Source organism: Notothenia rossii (assembly GCF_949606895.1).
Source record: "Notothenia rossii genome assembly, chromosome: 9".
Taxonomy (NCBI): domain Eukaryota; kingdom Metazoa; phylum Chordata; class Actinopteri; order Perciformes; family Nototheniidae; genus Notothenia; species Notothenia rossii.
In genome coordinates this window covers 11,597,467-11,620,693 of record NC_136907.1, presented here as the reverse complement: position 1 = coordinate 11,620,693, position 23,227 = coordinate 11,597,467, and the positions used below count along the sequence as shown (strand labels likewise).

Sequence of the window (23,227 nt, the reverse complement as noted above, 5' to 3'; positions counted from 1 at the left end):
GCACTTGAAGCCAACATCAGACATTTATTTATAAATGTATACATACAAAGATCTCCTTTAGGAGCGTTTACGATTATGAGTGAAAAAAACAAAAACGTATCAAATATATTAATTTCATAGTTAGAAACCTAACGGTTAAAATCATTGTATAATTTCAGTAATCAAATTGGATGCCAAGAAAATATATACATTATGTTTTGTCATACAAAGCTGATGTATTATGATACTTGACAGTTGTAGGGGGACAATTACATATTTTGAAAAAAGGGTAGGATTAAAAAAGGAAAATTAAACAGCCTGCTTGTTGTTAATTGAATACATTAATTGAGAGTTTATTTACATCGGAATCGCATTTGACCGCCAACATTCTACCCTTACCGGCTGCCGTAGTGTGTACAGCAAACCCACGTGGTTAATCAAAACATCATGGCGGCTGGTTTCAAGTAAGAAAGATTGGACTGTAGTTATTGCACTTAAAATAACACATTTTGTAGGTTTTATTTTACAACTCTTGTACCGCCAGATCATGTAAAGGATAATAAGCGAACTTTCAGACTTGTTAAAAGGTTGAGTACTGCGTGCTAGTTAGCGCTGCAGTCGATACTCTGTGTACGGATGTCTGACTGCTGAATAGTTACCTGTAATACAACAGAAGTAGTAACCTGTAATACATTTCATATCTCACTGTCTCTTGTAAATGATCTGATTTGATCACCGGATGTATTGTCAAATAACCACATTCTAAATGACAAGAGAATAAGCAGATCTGTCATTACGGATACATCCTTTTATAATAGTAATGTCTACTTAACTCTTCCCTCCTTATTGCACACTTCCAGGATTGCCGAGCCTCTGGAGTACCACAGGAGCTTTCTGGTGAATAAAACACGAACACACATTCAGCACATGGTTGACATAAGCTTGTGACTGGTTTATATTTATTATCAATCAGTGTCAGTAGCCATATAACATTTCAATGTTCCCTTTTTCAGAAAGAAAACTGTCGACCTGATGGACGGGAGCTGTCTGAATTCAGAACAACAACACTAAACATAGGTGAGACAGTGGTGACTAATATGTAGAGTATAATGAAGTATTGCTTTGTTTTTTCTAAGTCAGAATGAATTTCTCTGCTTTATTCAGGGTCCATATCCACAGCAGATGGCTCCGCTCTGGTGAAAGTTGGAAACACAACAGTGATGTGTGGGATCAAAGTGGTAAATCATAAACACACTTTTTTAAATTAATCGGGACCAGGTGACCCAAATGTTCACGGTTTTCTTTTGTTTCTTCATTTGCAGGAGCTGACCAACCCTTTAGTGGAGGCACCTGGTAAAGGTTTCATCGGTGAGTGTAGTATGGATGGGTCGTAAGTGTTGATTTAAGGCAAGGTGTCAAATAAACAAACAAACATTTTCAACATTACTCTAGTCTAGCCATCAGGCTGCACAACCAAGGACTGTCCCCCACTTAAAAACTACTCAGACATTTTTATATATTTGTAATAATTATAATTATTCATATCTCTTTATAAGTAAACAGCTTCAATTTGTTTAATTATATACTGTTTCTTACATTCTTTAATTTGTCTTTCCTTGTGTGAACTCTTATGTTGCTGGTCCAACACCTGAATTTCCCACATTGCAAGGATCAATAACAGTTCATCTTATATCTTATCTCATCCATTCAGTGCCCAACGTGGACCTGCCACCGCTGTGTTCGTCCAGGTTTCGTCCGGGTCCACCAGGAGAACAGGCGCAGGCTGCCAGCCAGTTCATTGCTGATGTAATTGAAAGGTGCAACATACTTAAAAACACATTTTAGTTTTCATTCTGGGCGATGATGCGGTTGGTGGGTTTAGTTTTGCAGAAACAGGATAGTTCCTACCTGAAACCGCTCACAGCAAGTAACTGGACTATCTCCAACACTCAGGAATCTCATTTTAACAATCTAGATTGATAACTAACGCTACAAAAAAAAGGAACATTTGTATTTTTGACTGACTGTCCTTTTAATGACTTCTACTGCTTTAACTTACCTATGTTTTCTATGTGGGTGTTGCAGTTCTGAGTTGATACAAACAGAAGACCTGTGCATTGAAAGAGGAAAGGTAAATTGATCTTTATATATATATATATATACCGTTGCTATTAGATTGTGATTGTTGTAAATGTGTTCTCATTGGTTCTTCTGATTCTGGTTGTAGCTATGCTGGGTGCTCTACTGTGACATGATGTGTGTAGACTACGATGGGAACGTGTTGGATGCTTGTATCATCGCCCTGCTGGCTGCCCTCAAGAACAGTATGTACTGTAAAAAAATGACATACAATTATTTCTGTTATATTTCTCTGCATGTCGAGTAATTTGAACATTAACAGAAATCTATGTCTTTCATTAAGTGTTGGTATTTAGTTCATTTCAGTATTAAGCTCATGCATACCCCATTTTTATTACACCAATTCTTCATGGCTACAGAAATCTATGTTTTCTAAGCTTTCTATAGTTTATTAACTATTTCCCTGCTCCTCACAGCAAAACTCCCAGAGGTCACCATCAACAAAGACACTGGAGCACCAGAAGTGAATTTAGAAAAGAGAAAGGGCCTGAATATTCACAAACATCCCGTCGGAGCCTCTTTTTGTGTCTTCGATGAGTAAGTGAATCATTTTCAGTGTGTAAAAACAGGATGAAAACCATATTGTGTGTTTGTACCTTTTTGTAATCCGGACCTGCTCTCTGTGCAGCTCCATACTGATCGTAGACCCCACAGCTGAGGAGGAGGGTTTGTCGACCTCTCACCTCACTGTGGTGACCGATGAGAAAGAGCGGCTCTGCGTCGTACACAAACCAGGTCAGAAACTCAAGTCTGCTATGATTCACCTTCCTGTGCTAGTTCAACTTTCAGTAAATACACTTTCTTGTTTATGAACTTTTACAGTTTTTGAGTTGATCCAGTACAGTTTTGGATTTATAATACAATTTAGACCCTCCAGAAAAACGCGATACCGCATAATCAGCAAAATGGCGCAGATTTTTAAAAGGCCGCATATTTATCAAAAGGCCGCTTAATCCCCGCATTTTCTATTCTGCACCCCGTGCAACTGTGTGTTGGAGCATAAGTCTTAGAGAAAATCGACGATGACGACCCACTTTGATTAATTCAAACATTCGAAAATGCTTTCTGCTGCTGCGGACAAGAAAGCCAAACAACTCCCCTTTCGAGGGCTACAAGAAACTAAGTGAGTAGCCTACAAGATTGAAGCTGGTCAGATAACGAACGAGTAAATTAAAACAGAATGAGGCGGAGAAGTGTGTGTGTGTGTGTGTGTGTGTGTGTGTGTGTGTGTGTGTGTGTGTGTGTGTGTGTGTGTGTGTGTGTGTGTGTGTGTGTGTGTGTGTGTGTGTGTGTGTGTGTGTGTGTGTGTGTGTGAGATTAAAATAGCCCAATTGCTTTTACAATAAATAAACATTGAATGTGTTTAATTGAATAGGAAAGGGGTTTAACGTTAGTGGCAGGTTGTGTGTGAGAGAATAAATAAGACAGCCCAATATTTTAAAAAAAAATCTATTATTTTTCGCAACTTTCCGCATATTTCGCAACTTCCCCGCAATTTCACCGCATAAAACATCGCATAATCAAGGATTTTTGCCCGCATTTTTCTGGAGGGTCTAACAATTCAGTAGATTTCACAAAATCTGAGAAAAAAGCTAAAAAATGAGCCATTACAAAGTATAGCCGATACATTTTATTTTCCTTCTTCAATAATCAGATTTAAAACTATAGGAACGTTTTATAGACTACAGTCCTACTCTTTTAATAGCTGGTTATTCCCATTGGACTAGAGATTAATGTAAAGTGTATTTAAAAGAAACCCTATCATAAATCCTTGTCGATTTGTAGGTAACGGCCTGCTAAAATATTATCCATCTTCTAAACTCTTTTTTTCACTTGCACCTCAAACAGTGAAGTCTTTATTATGAATATTTGATATAAGCCCTGTTTTGTTTCACAGTGCAATAAAAGTGCACTTTACCTCAACTGAAACTCTATAATCAGTGTTGGCTTACATTTAGCTCGCTTTGACTTGTGTGGTGAGTTAAGCGAGACATTTCTTCCAATGCTACTTTAATTTGAAGTCCTCTCACTAAAAGAATGAGGACTGCATCCCAGTTACAACTGTAAAACTCTTGTATGTAGATCAGCGCTAACAATCTTTCCTTCTGGCTCAGGTGGGACGCCGCTGTCGGCCCAGAAGCTGCAGGAGTGCATCGGCAGAGCAACAGCGCGACAGAGAGAGATCCAGAAACTCGTCGATAAAGTCATTCACAGTGTAAAGACAGCACAATAAAGAGCCTCAGACAATGCTTTGTATCTAAAAGCTGTATTTTCCACTGTCAATATATATTCTTTTTTTTTTTTCTTTCTTTTTTTTTTTAATAACAATAAAACTGCTGACAAAGACTGCTTAAAAAATTATTTCTCAGTGTCCAGAAATATCTCACACACTCAGTGATTTCTCGTAAGAATAAACGTATGGCTCCTGAACTAATTCAAAGGAAATGCCTCTTCAAAATGTGCTGTACAAAAGCAGGTACACCAGCTTGCATGTTCATCTTGATTCCTCGGATGAGCCCTGTGCCTGGATGGCTAACAGAAGAAAGACTTCCAACAGACTGAGAGGTAGAGCGCTGCCCCCAGGCACTACTCCAAGATCAGATTTGCATTTTCACATGTAATGGTAATATGGAGGATTTGGTGTCAATAAGCTCACTGGGATCCGTGCTTAAAGGGCAGTTTCTACCGGGGTCAACCAAGCAGAGTCAGGCAGGCTCATGAGGAATCCTCTGAGAATGTGCATTCATAATCCTTTCAGTCCCGGGGCCCCCCATAGAGAAAAGTCTTCCTGAAGGGGCGATGTGTTATTGTGAAAGCCCGCCACCTATGAGAACCATCTTATTCGGTTTCATCTTAAAAAATATCAAAAAGGTTCTTTAAGTGTAGGGCTCCCTGTTCTAAAAAACCCCATCCTCTATGGTGGACACAGTTTAGGTTCTCCAAAACCCCTGACAACCATTACAAACACATTTTGTCAGCTAGAAAAAGAGACACAGAAAGGACAAAAACGTCTTTTTTTTTGGTCTGAAATCTCCACAGTGAGGCAGACAAAGAGCACAGTATGGATCATTCACGTCCTTGTGTAGCTGGGGGAAGTCTTTTTTTGTGTGATTTTAGTTCGTCATGACTTCTGGAGGGGCTGTGGCAAGCTCCTCTTCCTCTTACTTCTTGGTTGGCTGGCGGTATGTTGCCGTGGTGCTCCCACCTGAGGGGCCGCTGCTCCCATAGCCATTTGCTGCTGCTGCTGCATTTGGTGCTGCAAGAATTGCAACTACACAGGGCAGGAGGAAAATGAAAAAAAGAAACATCAGAATAGATTTTAACACGTCTTTATAAGTGGCAATAAGGTATTCATAAGCGTCTGTAGCATGGTTAAGAATCCTTCACTGGAACTAGTATTGGGCAGACTATCACTAAAACTAGAATACATGTATTTCTTAGATTACCAGCAAAATGCTTTGTGTAATAGAGCTCTAATAAACATGGCATTGGTTAGTGAAGCTGAACTGAAGCCTGGTACGACGTTCAAGAGGATTGTGCGGAGAAACACAGACGAGATGTTAATGGATTGCAGAGGGAAGGGAGAAGAAGGAAGAGATACAGATTTGGGACAAGTCGGGGGGGGGGGGGGGGGGGGGGATACAGTCAAGCAGCACCAGTGGCAGTCCCGAGACAAATTATTGCCGGTGGTCCCGGCAAAAAATGCAGCTTAGCAACCGTGAGTAAGTCAGCAACTTCAACTTGGCAAAGACGTAATAATGTTTAAACACTTGACTTCATGCTTACAGTGTAACAGCCTATCATCTTTACTCTGACACGAGGCAGTCAGCAGCATTATAACAGTATGTGTATTTCAGATTGTGTCGCTCAATGCTTTGTGAGAACATTCCTCCCAGTTCGACACGCTGTTAGTTGGAGAGGCCAGCTCTGGTGTGTGCTGCTTTATCAAACAACATATGAACCAAACATACAACACAAGATGGAATGAATGATGTGGATCTACAACAGAGAAATAGTGATGAAATCAGACCTGGGGTGACACTGTTTCACCTAAAGCTTCTCAGAACATTAAAACATATCAAATATAAAAGCAATGATGACTCTATTCAGCTATTATTCCAGATTTGTTGTATGAAAATGTAAAAGTATATCGAAGAGAATAAAATATGTACTAGTTATGATTACATGCCTGGTTATATATCATGTTTTTAAATGTTCAAGGCCTTAAAATGTAGATTTTTAAAAAGGACATGTTTTTGTGTTAAGTGTTTTTCCTAGAAATTAAACCCAGATCTGATAGAAATAATAATGGATTGGTCTAACTCCCTGAGAGTGTATAGTGTAGCACAACATGCACCTGCCAGGTAGATAAAGGCATGGAGAGTTGGCTGATACACCTGTTCTTATAAACATGTCATGTGTATATAGATGTTAAAGTTGCTGTATTACTTGGATCTGTGGCTGGTGCTGGTGCTGAAGCCTTGGAGAGGGCAGCGGGGGCCCAGACCCGTCCAGCCCACAGCCCAACTGGGACAGCACTAAGGGGGGGGGGGGAGGAGGAGGAGGAGGAGGAATGGAGTAGGAATGAAGTTTGAAGAATGCACATAAAGGCAAAGAGGGAGAGGAAGGGTTCGTAGGGTCACGCACACACAAGGAAAGGGAAGACATTAAAATAATAAGATGAAAAAAGAGAGCAGTGAGACCAGCAATAAAGTAAATGTCCGTGTGCAGGACATTATGGGAAAATAGCATGAAAAGGTTGAGTTGAAAAGGTGAGCAGGGGAGTTGGAGAAGGAGGACGGGAAGACGGTGCAGGAGGGAAAGAAATAAAGGTGGGGACAAAAAAAAGAGAAAAATAAAATGTAGCAGAGAAGAAGGGGAGGTTGAGTCTCTCCTGTCAGGTGTTACATGCTCCACTGAGAGGAACTATGACTAACTAACATGATCATGTTAAGTTAAGACTAGGAGTCCTTATGTATAGTATTTACAATGTTGAATACATTAGTGAATCTTATGTTATTAGTACTAGTTAGTGGCATGGTGTGAATTTGTTTTGAAACAGGTTAATGGAATGATCAAAGATAAATGTTTAGTGTGATTTAATGCATATCTGTGTGTATTTGGGTCATACCTGCTGCTTGTGGAGACATGAAGCCTCCGACTCCCAGGTTGATGACGGCTGTCTGCTGGTTTCCTAAAGTTAGATCTAACTGGTCACCCTGCAGAAACAGAACGGTAGAATCAAAAAGTAAAAGACGATGAACGCAATGAGACTCTAAGTTTAAAAACCCCAATATATATATAGGGATTTTGCAAGTTCTCAAGAGGTCCAGCATCACCGGTAGTTACTGGTTATCAGGTGTTTTGGCAGTGGTTACTGCTGGCTTCTGTACCATAACTTATTGCAGATATTTATAAACAAAGAGCGTCTCAACAGCTTCCATGAGGTATTCCACAGATTTCTATTATGTCTTAAGTCTGGGCTTTGGCTGGGTCCTCCGAGCAATTTCAAATGTTTGTTCTGAAGTCATATTTGTCAGTTCTATACTTTCTATAGTCATTGTTGTGTTCACCATAGCTTGGCGCCCCACCCTTTATAAATAGTAGCTTCTGGATTAACTCTGTGAAATAAATTACTCAACTTTAAAAATAAATAAATCCTAACTGGATACCTCGTTTCGGATACTATAAATCAGGGACACAACGACATGCTGACTGCAGTGGGGTTTGAACCTGTGACCCCCTGATCCGAACACCAACGCACTAACCCACTGCGCCACACACCTCCCATTAACCCCTCGCTACCCCTTATTAAGGTTCCTCTCACTGTGTGTGAATATGATTGCACGTGTGTGTGTGTGTGTCTCACCGTCTCCCCCTGCTGCTGAGGGCTGGAGGTGGCCGACTGGCTCTGCTGTGGGGAGAACTGAGACAGCTGCTGCTGCTGCTGCAGAGAGTTAAAGATGAGAGGACCAGTGGGGATCTGCAAATTTGTAATGCAAACACCAACAAACAAAAAGTGTGGGAGTAACAGAGAGGAATAGGAGGATGCAGAGGGAAAGGAATACACATACACAAGGAAAAAAAGGAACAAGAGCAGAGGGAAACGGGAGAATTAACAAAGCAATCAAGCAACTCGGGGTACTGAACCATTACAACTATCAGAATATCAGAACTAGAAGGAATTGATAAAGGTTGTTCACTACATGGTAATGCAGTGAGGTGCAGGAATAAGAATTGAGGAAATTGAGCTGTGACTCACACACACACACACACACACACACACACACACACACACACACACACACACACACACACACACACACACACACACACACACACACACACACACACACACACACACACACACACACACACACACACACACACACACACACACACACACACACACACACACACACACACACACACACACACACACACACACACACACACACACACACACACACACACACACACACACACACACACACACACACACACACACACAGCATGTTGCCAACAGTGAAACAGACTAACTGGTACGGAGTCATACCTGCAGGAGGTTCAGCGGTCTCAACCCAGCACTGCTGTTCAGGCCAAACGGACTCCCTGGAACACAGGTCAGAGTTACATTCACCATACAGAAAAGTACAGACAAACATTATTGTCATTACTATATATACTCATCTCTGATCTTGTCCAATCAAACTATAATTAATTAATTATAATATTTCTGTCAGAAAAGGTGGATCTTACATTTGCCTCTCCCGGAAGTTTGTTTTAAAAGTGGCCGGGTCATTCGTTACCTTAGTGTTTAGGTCTTAATCATTGGTTTCATACTATTACTTATCCCTTGCCTTCATTTTTTTAATCCATTTTTATTTATATAAAACATTTTATTGATGAGATTTGTTGTGTTGCAAAATGTAATTTGTGGTTGTTAATATGTATGGTACATGGTTGTATGAAATGTGCTTCATAATTAGAGTTGAATGGAATAAAGCTTTCAGATACACTGCACGTTATACAGGTATTAAAGAATAAAGACGACCTAAGGCATAAAATCACTTGTTTAAAAGTGTGTTCAAAATGTCCTTGAGCATAACAGTAAATCCTAATTGAGTCTCTGTCAGCTGCAAACCACTGATTGTGCTGTAGGATCCTGTTTGGTAGATTAGGTCTTATGTTCCCCCCTCTTTAGTGACATCAGGGTCAGCCACCCCTGGAGCTGGGATTCACTGTTACTCTTAAGGACGTGTGTGTTGGTACCCTGAAGCATTAGATTGTTGCTGGGCATACGGAGACTGCCTGTAAATGACTATAGTAATACTTAAGGAGACATTGCTTTGAAATCTCTCACCAGTCTGAGCTGCGGACTGCATGGTGGGCATCAGGCCTGCAGGGGGCAGGATTCCACTCAGGTTCAGGCCTGCACCCAGCATGGGGCTGGAGCCACTCATCAGGGTCTGCGGACTGCTACACACACAGAGGAAAATCGTCAGAAACAGCCACAACGACTAGCAGGCCAAAAACAAGAGGCTATATCTTTTCTTACCAGACAGAGCTGACCACGTTGATGAAGTTGAGCCCTGCCGGAGAGGTGCTTCCCGTGGTGATGGACGTTCCCATGGCGGGCAGGGGGATGGTCATGACGGGCAGCTGCTGGCTTAGAGCCAGTTGCTGCTGGGCGAAGGGCGTGAGGAGCGTGGGCTGCGACTGGCTCTGAAGCATGGGGGGGTCCGAAGGGGTAGGGGTCAACGAGAGAGGAGCGCAGAGGGAGTCGGCGGGGTGCGGTGTGGAGCACGGCGTGTTTGTAGGAGTGGGGGTGGATGGCTTGGGGGTCCCTGATCCTAGAAGTACGGGAAGTGGGTGAAAACAATAATGAAGACCAATGAGGATGCTTTTCAGCAGGTAATACCGATAAGGTTTTATAAGCAAAAGTACAAAGCGTTAAATGAGAGATTTATACGCTGATTTTGCCAATTCAGTGATTTATTTGAGACTTTATTTTCTAAGCATGTCTACAATATGTACATGGATTATTAGAGGATTTTCCTGAATAACAGTTTAAGAATTAAAATTGAGGCTCCCATATCAAAATCTCCCCTTTTTTCTGGGCAATTTCCACAGCAGCTGGTTTTAATCACAACACACACTTGTGCTTGTACTGATGCAATATTCCGTGTGCTCGTCAAGTATCAAATAAATCCTTGTGGTTTAATACTTCTCCATATTTCCTAAGATCTGGAACCTTTGTCAAACAATAATTCCAGATTCGGAAAACTGAAAAACAGCTGAAGTAAGATATTCCAGTACGAGTCATTAGCACAACAGTGATTGATGAACGCACGCAGCCAAACAGTAAGAGGGACTCGGCTGGACTCACTCTGTGTGGAGCCCATGGGGGAGAGGGCGGCCGGCGACAGCAGGCCCACCTGGCCCAGCTCCATGGAGTGCTTCCTGTTCAGAGACTGGCTTTTGGCTGGAGGGGGCGTAGGACACTTGAGTAGACCACTGGTGGTTTGTGAACTATATGGATTACCTGGTGGTAAAAAGAGACGTTTCATAATCCCAAACAAGGAGTATTGAGTAGACCTAAATCTACACACATCCATTTCACATACAATAACTTTATAGTCTTGTCTAAGTCAGTATTTTAGCTTTTTGTTCTCCACGACCAGCTGAAAAAAAAACATTACACAATATATGATACGTCTGTTCGTATAGAAAAAGCATAATGTACCTGAGGAGCTGTTGCCTGATCCTGAAGGCAGTTTGATGGGAGGGGGTCGGTGCTTCACCCCCTTCCCCAAAACAGACGCCTGGATCAGTGAAGAAATACCGTCACCCTGCAGATGACATTAAAATGATAAGCCACTGTGCATCGCAGCAAGTGCAACACAGTAAGTATTTGCTTTACCAGTGCTTATTGCAAACATAACAACAATTGTTTTTAACCCTTTAAACCAAAGTAATTCAATAAAGAATAACACTTTTTTTTTTTCTTCTACATCTCCAAACTCTATTGAAAAGGTAAAGGAAATTCCACAAAGTACTCACCTCATCCTTGTTGGGGGAGGGCGGCCCCTGTGCCACCGTGCCTGAGTTATGGGACATCTTGACCTGACACTTTAAATCTTTCTCATACACTCCTTTGTACTGATTGAGAAACCTATGAAACAGACATAACATAAAATAAATACCATGCTCTCTGACAATATATCCCTAAATCAGATCTCGTCAGAAGCAATCATGCCGACTCACCGGTCTGCATCTATCTTGGAGCCTATCAAGAACCTGTGAATGAGACAAAGAGACAAAGGGGAGTGACTTCAGAGTGGCATTTAAAAAGGAGTCATGGAAACTGAATTTTTCTCAGAGACTGTCCTTACGGGGGATGTATGAGCTTTAGGTCTGTGCTGTCCTCCTCTGCTTTTGGTTCTTTAGCACAGTAGATCTTCCCATACACCAGTGGGTCTCCCATCGACTGGTAGATAGACACCTTGGTCCTCTGGGCTTGCCCTCCCACCTCACACTCAAACGTGTAGTCATCAATAACTTCCTGTGTAAAGAAAGCGGACACAGACAACGGAATGAAAGTGTTGTATAAGCCAGTGATTCTCAAATGGGGGTACGCGGTCCCCTAGGGGTACGTTGGGGTACTGCAGGGGGTACGTGAGGTAAAAAAAAAAAAAAAGGTTAATAAAAAAAATGCCATGCATGATTACAAAAATAATCTTAGTACAATAAGTTAAATAGAAAACACAATTTTATATAAAATATTCCTAGAACTACCAAGGGGGTCCTCATATAAACATGTTACATTTTGTGTATTGTATTTATAGTTTTTATTAATATATCATGTTGTTCATTGGTTTGTTAAACATATATTAATTCAATTGAAAAACTCCTTTGAAAAATCTTTTTTTTTTATGCATAAAGATGAAAATATCCTTAGTTTGTTGTAATGCATCCACAAAGGAGTTAATAAATCACACACTGAGGGAACATCACTATATTGTAATGACGTATATAGGCTTTTTCTGTCAAAAAATGTCCGGGGTCGGTCAGGGGGTACTTGGCTGAGAAACAGTTTCAAAGTGGGTACATCACTGAAAAAAGTTTGAGAAGCACTGGTATAAGCCATAGAAATGTTAAAGATCCCATGATGTAAAGTCTAAACAGAGTCATGAATTCACTTGTTGGAAAAATTGATTATTGGAATATTCCTGACTTAATTGAACATGTATGACTGTATTTTAAGACAAAAAGCACAGAATGAAGAAAAAGGGAGAAGCAGGAATAGATGAACTACTGTTTAATGTTTAGTTAAAAACATTTGTGCTCCCTTAAGCAACTGGAGGTGCCATGTATCCTTGCCTGGGCCTCACACCATCTGGTCAAGGGCCATAATTATGAAATATGTGAATAAGAGTCCAACACAATTTATGGACAGAAGCAATGCCTCTGACAATACAAGTGCAGTCCAGTATAGTCTCCGCCCTACCCCCTGGAGTAGCAGAAGCATGTGTGTCATTTAGATATTTTCAACACGCAGTTACTAAAGTTTTTGTGTTTATTTTATAGTTAATTAAAAGGAAATCTATTTCAAGTCATTAACCCACTAGGGAGCTATCTTTTCACACTTTACAAAAACAAAAGCATTTTTTAGTAAAGATCTAAGTGGCTGCAATGTGAGCCTTGGCATTCATCCGCCTATAAAGCATTACACAATGACACATAACTAATCCCTGCTTATTACTAACGGCACACAGCCAGCATTGATCTGTGTCCATGGCGTGTTAATGCTGCTGTCACACTTACCTCAGCAGGCCAGATCACAGTATTGGGCTGAGAGTCCTCCAACTGCAGAGATCTCTCCACCACAGCGTACTTTTCCACCTAGAGCAACACACCAACAAATCCATCTGGTTTGTTATTCCCCACATTACAACTGCCAGAATATGAGTTGAGTGGGTTTAAAGTGGTGTTGGCTTAAGTGTGTAATTGACAGTGTTATAGGACCATTGAGCTACTTACATCAATTTCCTTCGGAACAGTTAGTTGGCAGTTACTCTGCTTCCACATGTCAACGCACTGCAAAAGATAACAGGTGAGAAAAAGGGTATGAGCAAAAAGCGCTATGACAGCAGGCACTTGGTTATTATTGAGTAGGTAATCAGATTTTCCCAACAGTTGTGAAAAAATAAACAGAGAAGAAACACCAACTCGTTCAGCTATTACTTTTAAGTCTCCCTTAGGAAATTGAGAATACATTTCACCATGGCTGAACACAACTGTGGGAGAGAACCTTTCCTCAAGTTGCATTTCAATGTGCTTAGTGTCAAGATAGACAGACAGGTAAACACTTTTTATCATGTCGGTGAATATCTACCAAATACGGAGATGGAGAAGTACTCGGATCTTGTACTTGAGTAAAAGTAGAAGTACTCAGATCTTGTACTTGAGTAAAAGTAGAAGTACCAGAGTGTAGGGATACTCTGTTACAATTAAAAGTCCTGAATTCTAAATGTTACTCAAGTAAAAGTACAAAAGTATTGGCTTCAAAATATACTTAAAGTGCCAAAAGTAAAAGTAGTCATTCTGCAGATTGGTCCATTTCATAATAATATATACGATATGTTTTGATTATAATTATTGATCATTAAAGTGTTATAAAGGTGGTAAAGGTGCAGCTAGTTTGAATGACTTTGTATACTGCAAGGTAGCTTGTGAATTTACTCCAGGTGTAATAAGTCCTGATTTAAGTGTTGATTATATTTCACATCATTAAACCAAATCAGTAAAGTAACTTAAGGTATTAAATAAATGTAGTGGAGTAAAAGTACACCGTTTACCTTTGAGTTTTAGTGTAGTAAACATACAAAGTAGCATACAATGGAAATACTCAACTAAAGTATCTAAAATTGTACTTAAGTACAGAACTTGAGTGAATGTACTTCCCACCTCTGACCAAATAGTAAACAGTCCCAGTCATCTTTATCGTGTGCGCATATGTATAAAGTAGGGCTGTGAAATGATTACAAATTTTAATCAGATTAATCACAGCTTAAAAATGTATTAATCATGATTAATCACCATTCGAACTATGTCCAAAATATACAATTTCTTTATGTATTGTTGTGGGAATGGAAAGATAAATGAAAGAAGGCGGATATATCCATTTAACATACAGTATGTATGTTTATTATAACATTGTTCTGTGTGTCAAAATGAAAGACAGCCCACACACCTATCAATCATCAAACCATGGGGTCTTATTTCATTACGTGTTAATTTCTAACACGTAATGTTGTATCGATGTATAGAGATGTACTGAAGCAAAAGTATTTTCCGTCGGGACTTCCTGCAACAACACCACGCCGTTATCTTGATTCTGATTGGCCAGAAGACATTATCAAAGATGTTCTATTGAGAAGACGATCACTACGTGACAAAAGTTTTCAAAACCGTTTCTAGTCTTCGGTATTTCCAGACAAGTGGCTACTGACATCAATCTTACAAACTGCTGTCTGTGCAAATCTCGGCGCGAGTTGGCAGACTTTATTTTGCTTACTTTAACATCATTTTTCATGGTGGGGCTAAGCCATTTCTTGGTATGGGTGTAGCCTAGCCCAGACATACCCTGGCGCTGCCACTGGTGTGATGTATGGGGCGGGCCATTCTGCACATGCGTTAAATGCGTTAAATATTTTAACACAATTAATTCAAAAAAATTATTACCGCCGTTAACGCGATAATTTTGACAGCATTAGTATAACGTGTATACATACTTGTCAAATAGCGGATGTTTTCATGACTTACATTTCCGATCTTTGAGATCTTCAGGTCTATTACAGGAGCAGGTTTCCTCTCCTTCCTCCTCTGCAGGTAGTCGAAGAGTCGTAGCTGTGGTGGCATGGGCAGATGGGAGAGCTCCTGCTGCCTGTTCAGTGCAGCTCGAGAGTGCCTCTTGAAACACCTAAAATGCAAACAAGAAGAAGTGAGTGTCTTAAAATAAACCAGGCGTTTGCTTCATTCACTGTTTGCTTCATTTCACGATCACAGGGTATTCCTTTTGATGTGTTCTACTCATAAAAACACAAATGAGCTTCTTTTTCCTGGAAATCAAGGTGAGTTTGAGAGAGTGGGTGAGTGGGTTCTATACCGTTTCATAGAGCGAGTGTTCATTTTCTGCTTGTGGTGGAGCAGGCGGTTGGCTGTGCAGGTGACAGAAATAGAGGGGTCCAGGCACAGAGGCTCAGCTGTGGCCAAAATCAACTGACTCTCCAGCTGTAGTTTGTCATCCTATGGCAGACAGAAACCAGACGCTACAGTAAACACTCAATCAATGTGCCGATGCTTAAGGGGCTCAAGACACACAAGGGGAAAAATGGCTTGTGTTATGGTCAAGTACATTCTTTATAAGCTGTGAAAATGGCTAAATCTAAACAGAGAGGTGTGGGACAGGATTTTCTTATTTTGTTTCTGACAAAATAAACATGACTCTTTACCTGTGTCCATTTGTGGTGGTCACTGGTCATGGCGTGGACATCACAGATAAGAGTCTGCAGGCAAAAAGACAAATAAACAAGTTAGCTTCTTAGCTTAGTTATTACTTTTTTCACTTATTCCATGTAATAAACAAATCATATTAGAGAATTTGTTTTACAGTTTTTATGGCCTTTGTACGTAAGGATTTTGATTTATTTTGTTGCTTTACCTGCATGGTGGGCCGCAGAAGGATGTGTCTGCTCTGATAGGTGGGCATCTTGGTATTACCAGACTGCCTGTAGTCTCTCACCTCGACTATCACACAGCCACAGTGGAAGATGTTCACCTGAGACAAATTGCACGTGGCGGATGTCAAACAATGATACCAAAATTAGCTCATTTAAACCCTAAGAAATGGTGTTGGCGTGAAAACGGCTGACCAGTGAGGAAGTAGGTAAACATGTTTTTCTCAACAGTAAAGCACAAATCTGCTCTCTGCATTCAAGACATAATTGTTAAATAGTCTAAAGCATTTAAATATGCTTTGCAATACCAGCTCTGTTGTTATTAGGGCTGCGTCCAACAGTTATTATTACTATCAATTAATTTGTCAATTATTTTCTGGATTAAACAATTAATGATATGGTCTATAAAATGTCAGAAATTAAAAAAAAAAAGAACTGCTCGTCCTAATTTGACTAAATCCAAGTTGATGTGTTATTTAGTCAGACCCAAATGTAAAGCATTCAGTTCAATATGATTTAAAAACAGACAAAAAGGAAAAAGGTAAATAAAAAAAATCAAATGTATTGACTTTTTTCTGTCAATCGACTAATTGAGTCATCATTGAATCATTATAAGTAAAGTTCTAGCTGTAACCACACATACGCATTTGAACATACTGTACATTTACTTCTGATACACTTTTTAAATTATAAGGTACAAAATGATTTTTCAATATAAAAGTGTCAATGTTCACACCTGTGATTTCTCCAATAGATCCACCAGAATGGGAGGCAACTCCTCCGCATCTAGGTACTCTAGGAGTTCTCCTTCTTCATATGGCAGTCGGATGGTTTCAGAATCTAGAAAAGAAAACAATCATGAATGTTACAAACAAAACAATTGTGGTGTGCAGATCAGAAAAAAAGCATTTAATGGCCTTCTCTTACCAGAGCCATTTTTGCCCCTGAGCATTAAAGAATAGCCTTCATTCCCAGGGTAGAGGTTGACCACCAGACATGATACGGACTCCTGAGACACCAGCTTCTCCAGTAGATTCACATTTCTTCTTAAATTCTTGAGAGAAACAAAAATGACCACTAATAAGAGACAAATCCTCAATATTGGCAACAGAAAGCTCACATGGTTATAACCAAGCCAAACCTATATGAGAAAGGTATGTTTATGTTTATCATTGCTTAGCACCCATTTTAACCTTGATTTCAATTGAATTAAATAAATATGACATGTATTTTATTGTCGCATTACACGTTACTTAGTTGAAGATTTCATCTAAAGCGACTTACATACACTTTAATAGCATACACAACATGCCTATGGGGCAATTTTATGGTTACGTTTCTTCTTCTTTCCATAGACACTTTGACAGGTTGACTGCAGGGGTGGGGATTTACCTTTGACCTTCCAATTGGAAAACACCCACTTATAGCCTGGCCACCAGCCCCCATTATTTGGAAAGTGTTGGCATTTATATTAAACAGCTATTTAATCAATCAATCTGAAAGCAATCAGACCTGGAACCTTTAGTAATAAACCTATTGTTATTATAAGCAGTAAACAAATCTGTCTTTTTGTGTGCTCACGTTGATACACTTGAAATATTTTTGTTAAAATACACACATAACCTGTGCAGACATATTTGAAAACCATCCGTAACACATTTTAATATCTGGAAAACCACATTTCCTCCCACTAATTTCCTACAGATTAGAAGGAACAATGTTTTAATGCATACCTATAATTACATAGTTATAACTGAGAGTCACATTGCATAATACACACCTTTAACTCTGGCTCTTTCTCACATTCCTCTATGTACAGCTCATAGAGCTTCTGATACAAACTCTTCCTCCCGCCGGATGAATTTCTTCTTCTGGCTGGTCGTTGTCGAGCACTTTCAACGATGTACTGAAGAACAGATAATACACTGTATTAACGGATGATGAGACACACGGTGGCAGACTAACACTAACAATGCATGTAATGGATACACACGCCATACATTTGAGTACATACTGCTCATTCTTTTTCTCTAAAAATATACAAACAAATATAAATATATTTTTTTTTACCTCAGCTCGATCCAATGCATATTCCAAAACTTGTTGCTTTGGGTAATAAGAGTAAAATAAAACAGATCAGTCGAATGGAAACTCCCAATTTGGTACAGAATAGAAGACACAGTGCAAGTCCTGGAGAATAAAGCTTAACCTTGTAAAAAAAAAAAAACACTTGAGTGGATGTCTACTGAATGTATAGAAATGAAGAGCCTGAAATAGATGAAACTTACCATTGTGGTCCACCGCCAGCTGCAAGGCGAGTGACGGTAGACGATGCTGTCCTTTCTGCCCCACACTGTCACCTTCCTAAAGTGACCATTCACACCCTGCACAGCAACACAGAAGACGTGATGCACGCAGCACGTTAGAAAATAGATACACATAAGCACATAAACACTCGTTTTGACTGGCAGGTTATAAGAACAGTACCGATGCCAAATAGCCTGGCATCAGTCAATCCGATGCCACACACAAACAGCGAAGAAGACTTGACGAGCGAAACTGTTTCATCATAGTTCTTTCATCCTTTGCGTATACTTTAACATGATCCAGCAAAGTAAACACATGCACAATATGTCTCAGAGTCTGTAAAACTGTGTCGCTCAGGTCAGTGAACTTTGATGACTGGCAGCCCAGAGAGTGGCTGGGTAGCAACAAGCTCGTTGATGCCTGACCGTTGAGGCTAACATGGCTAACGTTAGCATGCTAGCCCGTTCCTAGTGGGAAAGCTGTAAGTTACCAGCTACGCTACTGATGTTACATCATCTGAGACACAAAGTGATAAAGCGACGTCTATCTAATCGAGCAGGATGGACTTGCCTTTTAGATTGCATAGCGATCGACGGTAGCTCCAATGCAAGAAAACGAAATGAAATTGAAATATCAGTGTCTTCATTGAAAAAAAGTCGGAGCAGCAGCCATTTTCTTCCAGTGTGACAACAACAGCTAAACTTCCGGTTTGGGAGGCGGCCCGCTTCACAACTGATGCTTGATCTGATAAAGTGAGACACACTGTGTAGGCTACTGTTTACAAAAAGATATTATTTGATATTACTGAATGCAACTGTTTGTTGATCCCTCAGAATTCAAACAGTGACCTTTTAGGAAAAACTTAAATAAAATGATATAGGCTACTTTTACACAGAAGCTTTAAATGTAGGTTACTATTGGCCTTACAGCTGTGCTAAACATGGACTGGTGCTAAACCGTTTTTTTTAATTTTCACGACTAAAGCACACTATCAGCTGTCCTGATTCATGGCACTTTTTGCAAACCTGTATTTTTGATTATTTTACCTATGTCTTGCATCAGATAATACATAGATCTTATGTGAAATAAGGTTTATTAAAAGGACAAAAGATTTTCTGAAATGTTTAATATAATGTGATACCTAATTAAATACATACACATGTATGTATTTAAGTGTACATTGACTTCAACTACTACACATTTCGGTTATTTTAATAGCCTACTATGTATGCTGGATGCTCAAATAGGTTTAAGTAATTATGATGACAAAAATGCAAAACACCAGGAATCTTACCTGAGGAAAAGCTATGCACACTGATAAACACTTTTTGAATATCCAAATAATGCAATGCATGTTTTGCCACACCCCTCTTTTGCTCTGTGCCTTCGATACTTTGTGGAAAACAGAAGCTTTAATAAATACTTCACACTCTTTTAAATCAAGGATATTCCAGTGTATTTTATTGTTTCCCTTTGGGTTGTTTGGTAGCTTTGTTTAGTGTTATTGACATACAGGATTTAGTGTTGACTATACACAGACTTCAACGTTTATTAATCGAGATTATAGCCTGGCTATCAGAATACAAATAATGATCAATGAAAACATAATTAGAGTGGTGTGCTGACCCTGATTTAAACTTCAGTTAAACTAAAAGTCAGTTTTTATAGAAAACAATAGCCTCACATAGGAGGGAGCAGTAATACTGTAGCTATTGTTATAAGGTGTAACTTTTTATTTAGTACATAGAAATAGATATGTTATTCAAAATGGTGTTTCCATTTGAGTTTGTTGTTTAAGGTCAAAAGCCAATACATGTTGGTGGTTTACACTTTGGTACACATAAAAGAAGATGAAACACAACTGATTAAAACTGTTGAATTCCAGCCCAAGTTAATACAATATATTAATATTGGTTGAAATCCCATAATTGTACAGTAGGGGGGAGAGCAGGATAGCAGATTCATTAGGCTGGATGACATAGTGGGGCAGTAAAATAAGCACAGTCATAAAGGATAAAGAAAGATCCGAAATAATTCACGATGAATCTGGTCTACTGATTTAGATGCTAAGAAAGTCAGGATGCACTTTTGACCACATTTACCTCTTTTACATTTTCAATACGTGTCACTTATGGATCATTTGGGCCTGTAAAGTGCTCTGACCTTCCTTTATTTCTATCCTTGAGGAAAAACATTTAAGTTTATTGACAATTCTACAGGATTTCAATGTATTAAGATGTTATTTAAGAATGTTGATTTTACAGGAAACTTACATAAATGTATTTTAACAGTAAGCATGTTTGTCGTTCTAAGTGTTCCTTTAACTTCAACGTCTCAAGAGTATAAGTAGTTCATTTATGAGGGCAGAAAGGTTCTGGGTGGGGCTCAGTAGGACCAGTCCACACCTGCTACTCACACACACACACACACACACACACACACACACACACACACACACACACACACACACACACACACACACACACACATACACACACACACACACACACACACACACACACACACACACGCACACACGCACGCACGCACGCACAAACACACACACACACACACACCCACCCACACAGACATCCTTTCTTTCAATTGGAAACATTGAAAAATCCAACACATGACGGGGCTTGTTCGGGGTCAGTCATATTTCAAATGTGAGCTTGTAAAAGCAATTTTTCTGTGCACATAGATCTGGTTTTCTTGTGGTTGCGTTTTGTTTGAATCCACATGTTGCAACCGCTTGAGTGTTGTGGCTAACAAATTCATCTAATTAAAATGGATTGGATTTCCTCAATCTTGAAAGTTTTTTGAGTAATTTCCTAGAACGTGCTTTATTAAGTCACACATTGACCAAAAATTACTCATCACTGGTTTCAATCAGTTTTTTAAAAAGTAAACCAGTGAGTGTTAGAAATAAAGAAAAACTGAATAGAAATGGTTTTGCATTGGCCACTGAGCACCATCTCTACTTTTTACGCTGACTGGTTTCCAAGGAGGACATTACAAATTCCCAGGCTGTGGTGTTGAACTGGCATACATCCTCAAAAAGATTTATTCTTTATGTCCTCACCAGTAAAGACTGTGCTTGGTAGAAACTTGGAATGAATAAGCGTACATAATACTAAACAGCTGTGTTGGACATTGTATCGAAGATGTGAGATTAAATGGCAGTATTCCTGAGAAACACAGTGTCTGTATCCAGAAATGAAAACAAGTCTCCCATGCTGGATTTGAACCATGTGAGTCATTTAGCTTTATAGTTTAAACAAAAAGCTGTGTCTAATACATCTGCAAAATTACTGCAGGCATGTTTATTAAGATTGCATAGATAGAGTCCATTTCGACAATGATCATGCCATGGTTCAGCAATTTATATCATTTTAATTTAATTGTATTGAATGTCATTCTTTTACCACATTTAACAACCAATCCAATCAAATTGGCTGACTGCAATAGAGCAGTGGTCCACCAATTGGAGTGTTGGTGGTTCACGAAGTAGTGTTCTTTGGAAGGTTATTTTACCCCAAATCCCCCTGATGGCATTGCCAACAGAGCGTTAGTGTGTGTGAATAATTATCACTTCGGATCCTGGTATGGCAGGATGTGACTCTATGAATGTGTGTGAATGGGTGATGGCTGGTTTGTGTTGTTAAGCACTATATAAATGCAGTCCATTGACCATTCATCAACAACAGGAAACTTATACTCATATTCCTCGAGGCACAGGCCAAGGAGGTGGAGTTGCAGCCATCTTTGACTCAAGTTTACTTATCAATACTAAACCAAATTTAAATGATACCTCCTTTGAAAGCCTTGTTTTTAGTCTTACGCATCCAACCTGGAAAACTTTGCAGCCAATCTTATTTGTTACAGTGTACCATGTACCAGGTCCTTATTCAGAATTATTATCAGAATTATCTGAGTTTTTATCAACTTTGGTACTTAAAACAGATAAAGTAATTATCGTAGGTGACTTTAATATTCATGTTGACGACGATAAAAATAGCCTTACTGTTGCATTTAACTCTGTATTAGATTCTATTGGTTTCCGTCTAAGTGTAAATAAACCAACCCACTGTTATAATCACACTCGCGACCTTGTTCTGACTTATGGTATTGAAATTGAGCAACTATTAGTCTAACCACATAATCCTGCTTTATCCGACCATTTCTTAGTAACTTTTGAAGTACTGTTACTAGATTACAAACCATTATTCAAATTTTCCTGCAGCAGAAACCTATCTGTTAGTGCTATAGCCACATTTAATGAAGAGATTCCATTAATACTTAACTCAATAGCATATCTATATGTAAGGGAGGAAACTCATACAAAATGTACACAACCCCAAATTGATCATGTTGTTGATATTGCTACAGGTGCGCTGCGAATACAATTAGACTCTGTTGCTCCTTTGGAAAACAAGAAAATAAAACAACATAGACTAGCTCCATGGCATAATGCCGAAACCCGCAAAATAAAGCAAAAGTCGAGACAACTTGAAAGGATATGGCGTTCCACTAAACTTGAAGAATCTCGTTTAATTTGGCATATTACTCTCAATGAATATAAGAAAGCACTGGGTAAAGCAAGAGCAGCCTACTACTCTTCATTAATAGATGAGAATAAGAATAATGCAAGATTTCTAGGCCAGGCTGACAGAGAGCCACAGCTCTATTGAGCCTTCTATTCCCATAGCACTCAGTAGTAATGCTTTTATGTGCTTTTTTAATGATAAAATTGTTCCTCTTGAAACTAAATTAATGACCTCTTGCCTTTGACAAGTATAGTGCTATCAACAGCTCCCGGAAATGTAAGTTATAATATTACACTAGATAGTAAACTAGAATGCTTTTCAGCCATAAACCTTGAACAATTGAATTGAATGATTCTTTCTTCTAAACCATCTACGTATATCTTAGACCCAATTCCAACTAAGCTGTTGAAGGACATTTTTCCATTAATGAGCTCTTCTTTATTAAATATTATAAATATATCCTTATTATCAGGCTATGTAGAGGTTTTTGCCAACTATAGACCTATTTTCTAA

The 23,227-nt window shown here is 39.3% G+C and overlaps 2 protein-coding genes across 4 annotated transcripts; one reads left to right on the top strand and one right to left on the bottom strand.

Moving 5' to 3' along the window:
- Positions 1 to 338: 338 nt before the first annotated feature.
- On the top strand, positions 339 to 4,464 carry exosc8 (exosome component 8). The gene is made up of 11 exons (XM_079650660.1): positions 339 to 443; positions 840 to 876; positions 993 to 1,056; positions 1,144 to 1,217; positions 1,302 to 1,347; positions 1,691 to 1,796; positions 2,065 to 2,110; positions 2,207 to 2,303; positions 2,535 to 2,655; positions 2,747 to 2,853; positions 4,233 to 4,464. Exons 1-11 carry the CDS (start codon positions 427 to 429, stop codon positions 4,349 to 4,351), a joined length of 834 nt encoding a protein of 277 aa, XP_079506786.1. The 5' UTR covers positions 339 to 426; the 3' UTR covers positions 4,352 to 4,464.
- Positions 4,369 to 18,876, bottom strand: supt20 (SPT20 homolog, SAGA complex component). Of its 3 annotated transcripts, none has more exons than XM_079650657.1 (24): positions 18,738 to 18,876; positions 18,149 to 18,244; positions 17,931 to 17,966; positions 17,641 to 17,766; positions 16,788 to 16,914; positions 16,597 to 16,700; positions 15,845 to 15,961; positions 15,636 to 15,689; positions 15,290 to 15,429; positions 14,947 to 15,103; positions 13,162 to 13,218; positions 12,946 to 13,023; positions 11,514 to 11,683; positions 11,386 to 11,418; positions 11,182 to 11,293; positions 10,865 to 10,970; positions 10,508 to 10,663; positions 9,677 to 9,971; positions 9,482 to 9,597; positions 8,675 to 8,730; positions 7,988 to 8,101; positions 7,250 to 7,337; positions 6,568 to 6,656; positions 4,369 to 5,389 (listed from the first exon to the last, which is right to left on the bottom strand). In XM_079650657.1, the coding sequence occupies exons 2-24, from the start codon at positions 18,149 to 18,151 to the stop codon at positions 5,240 to 5,242; spliced, it is 2,484 nt and encodes an 827-aa protein (XP_079506783.1). In that variant the 5' UTR covers positions 18,152 to 18,244; positions 18,738 to 18,876; the 3' UTR covers positions 4,369 to 5,239. The 3 variants fall into 3 exon arrangements, with proteins under 3 accessions (XP_079506783.1, XP_079506784.1, XP_079506785.1); XM_079650658.1 differs by having other exon boundaries at positions 9,482 to 9,594; XM_079650659.1 differs by lacking the exon at positions 6,568 to 6,656.
- Between the last annotated feature and the right edge of the window lie 4,351 nt (positions 18,877 to 23,227).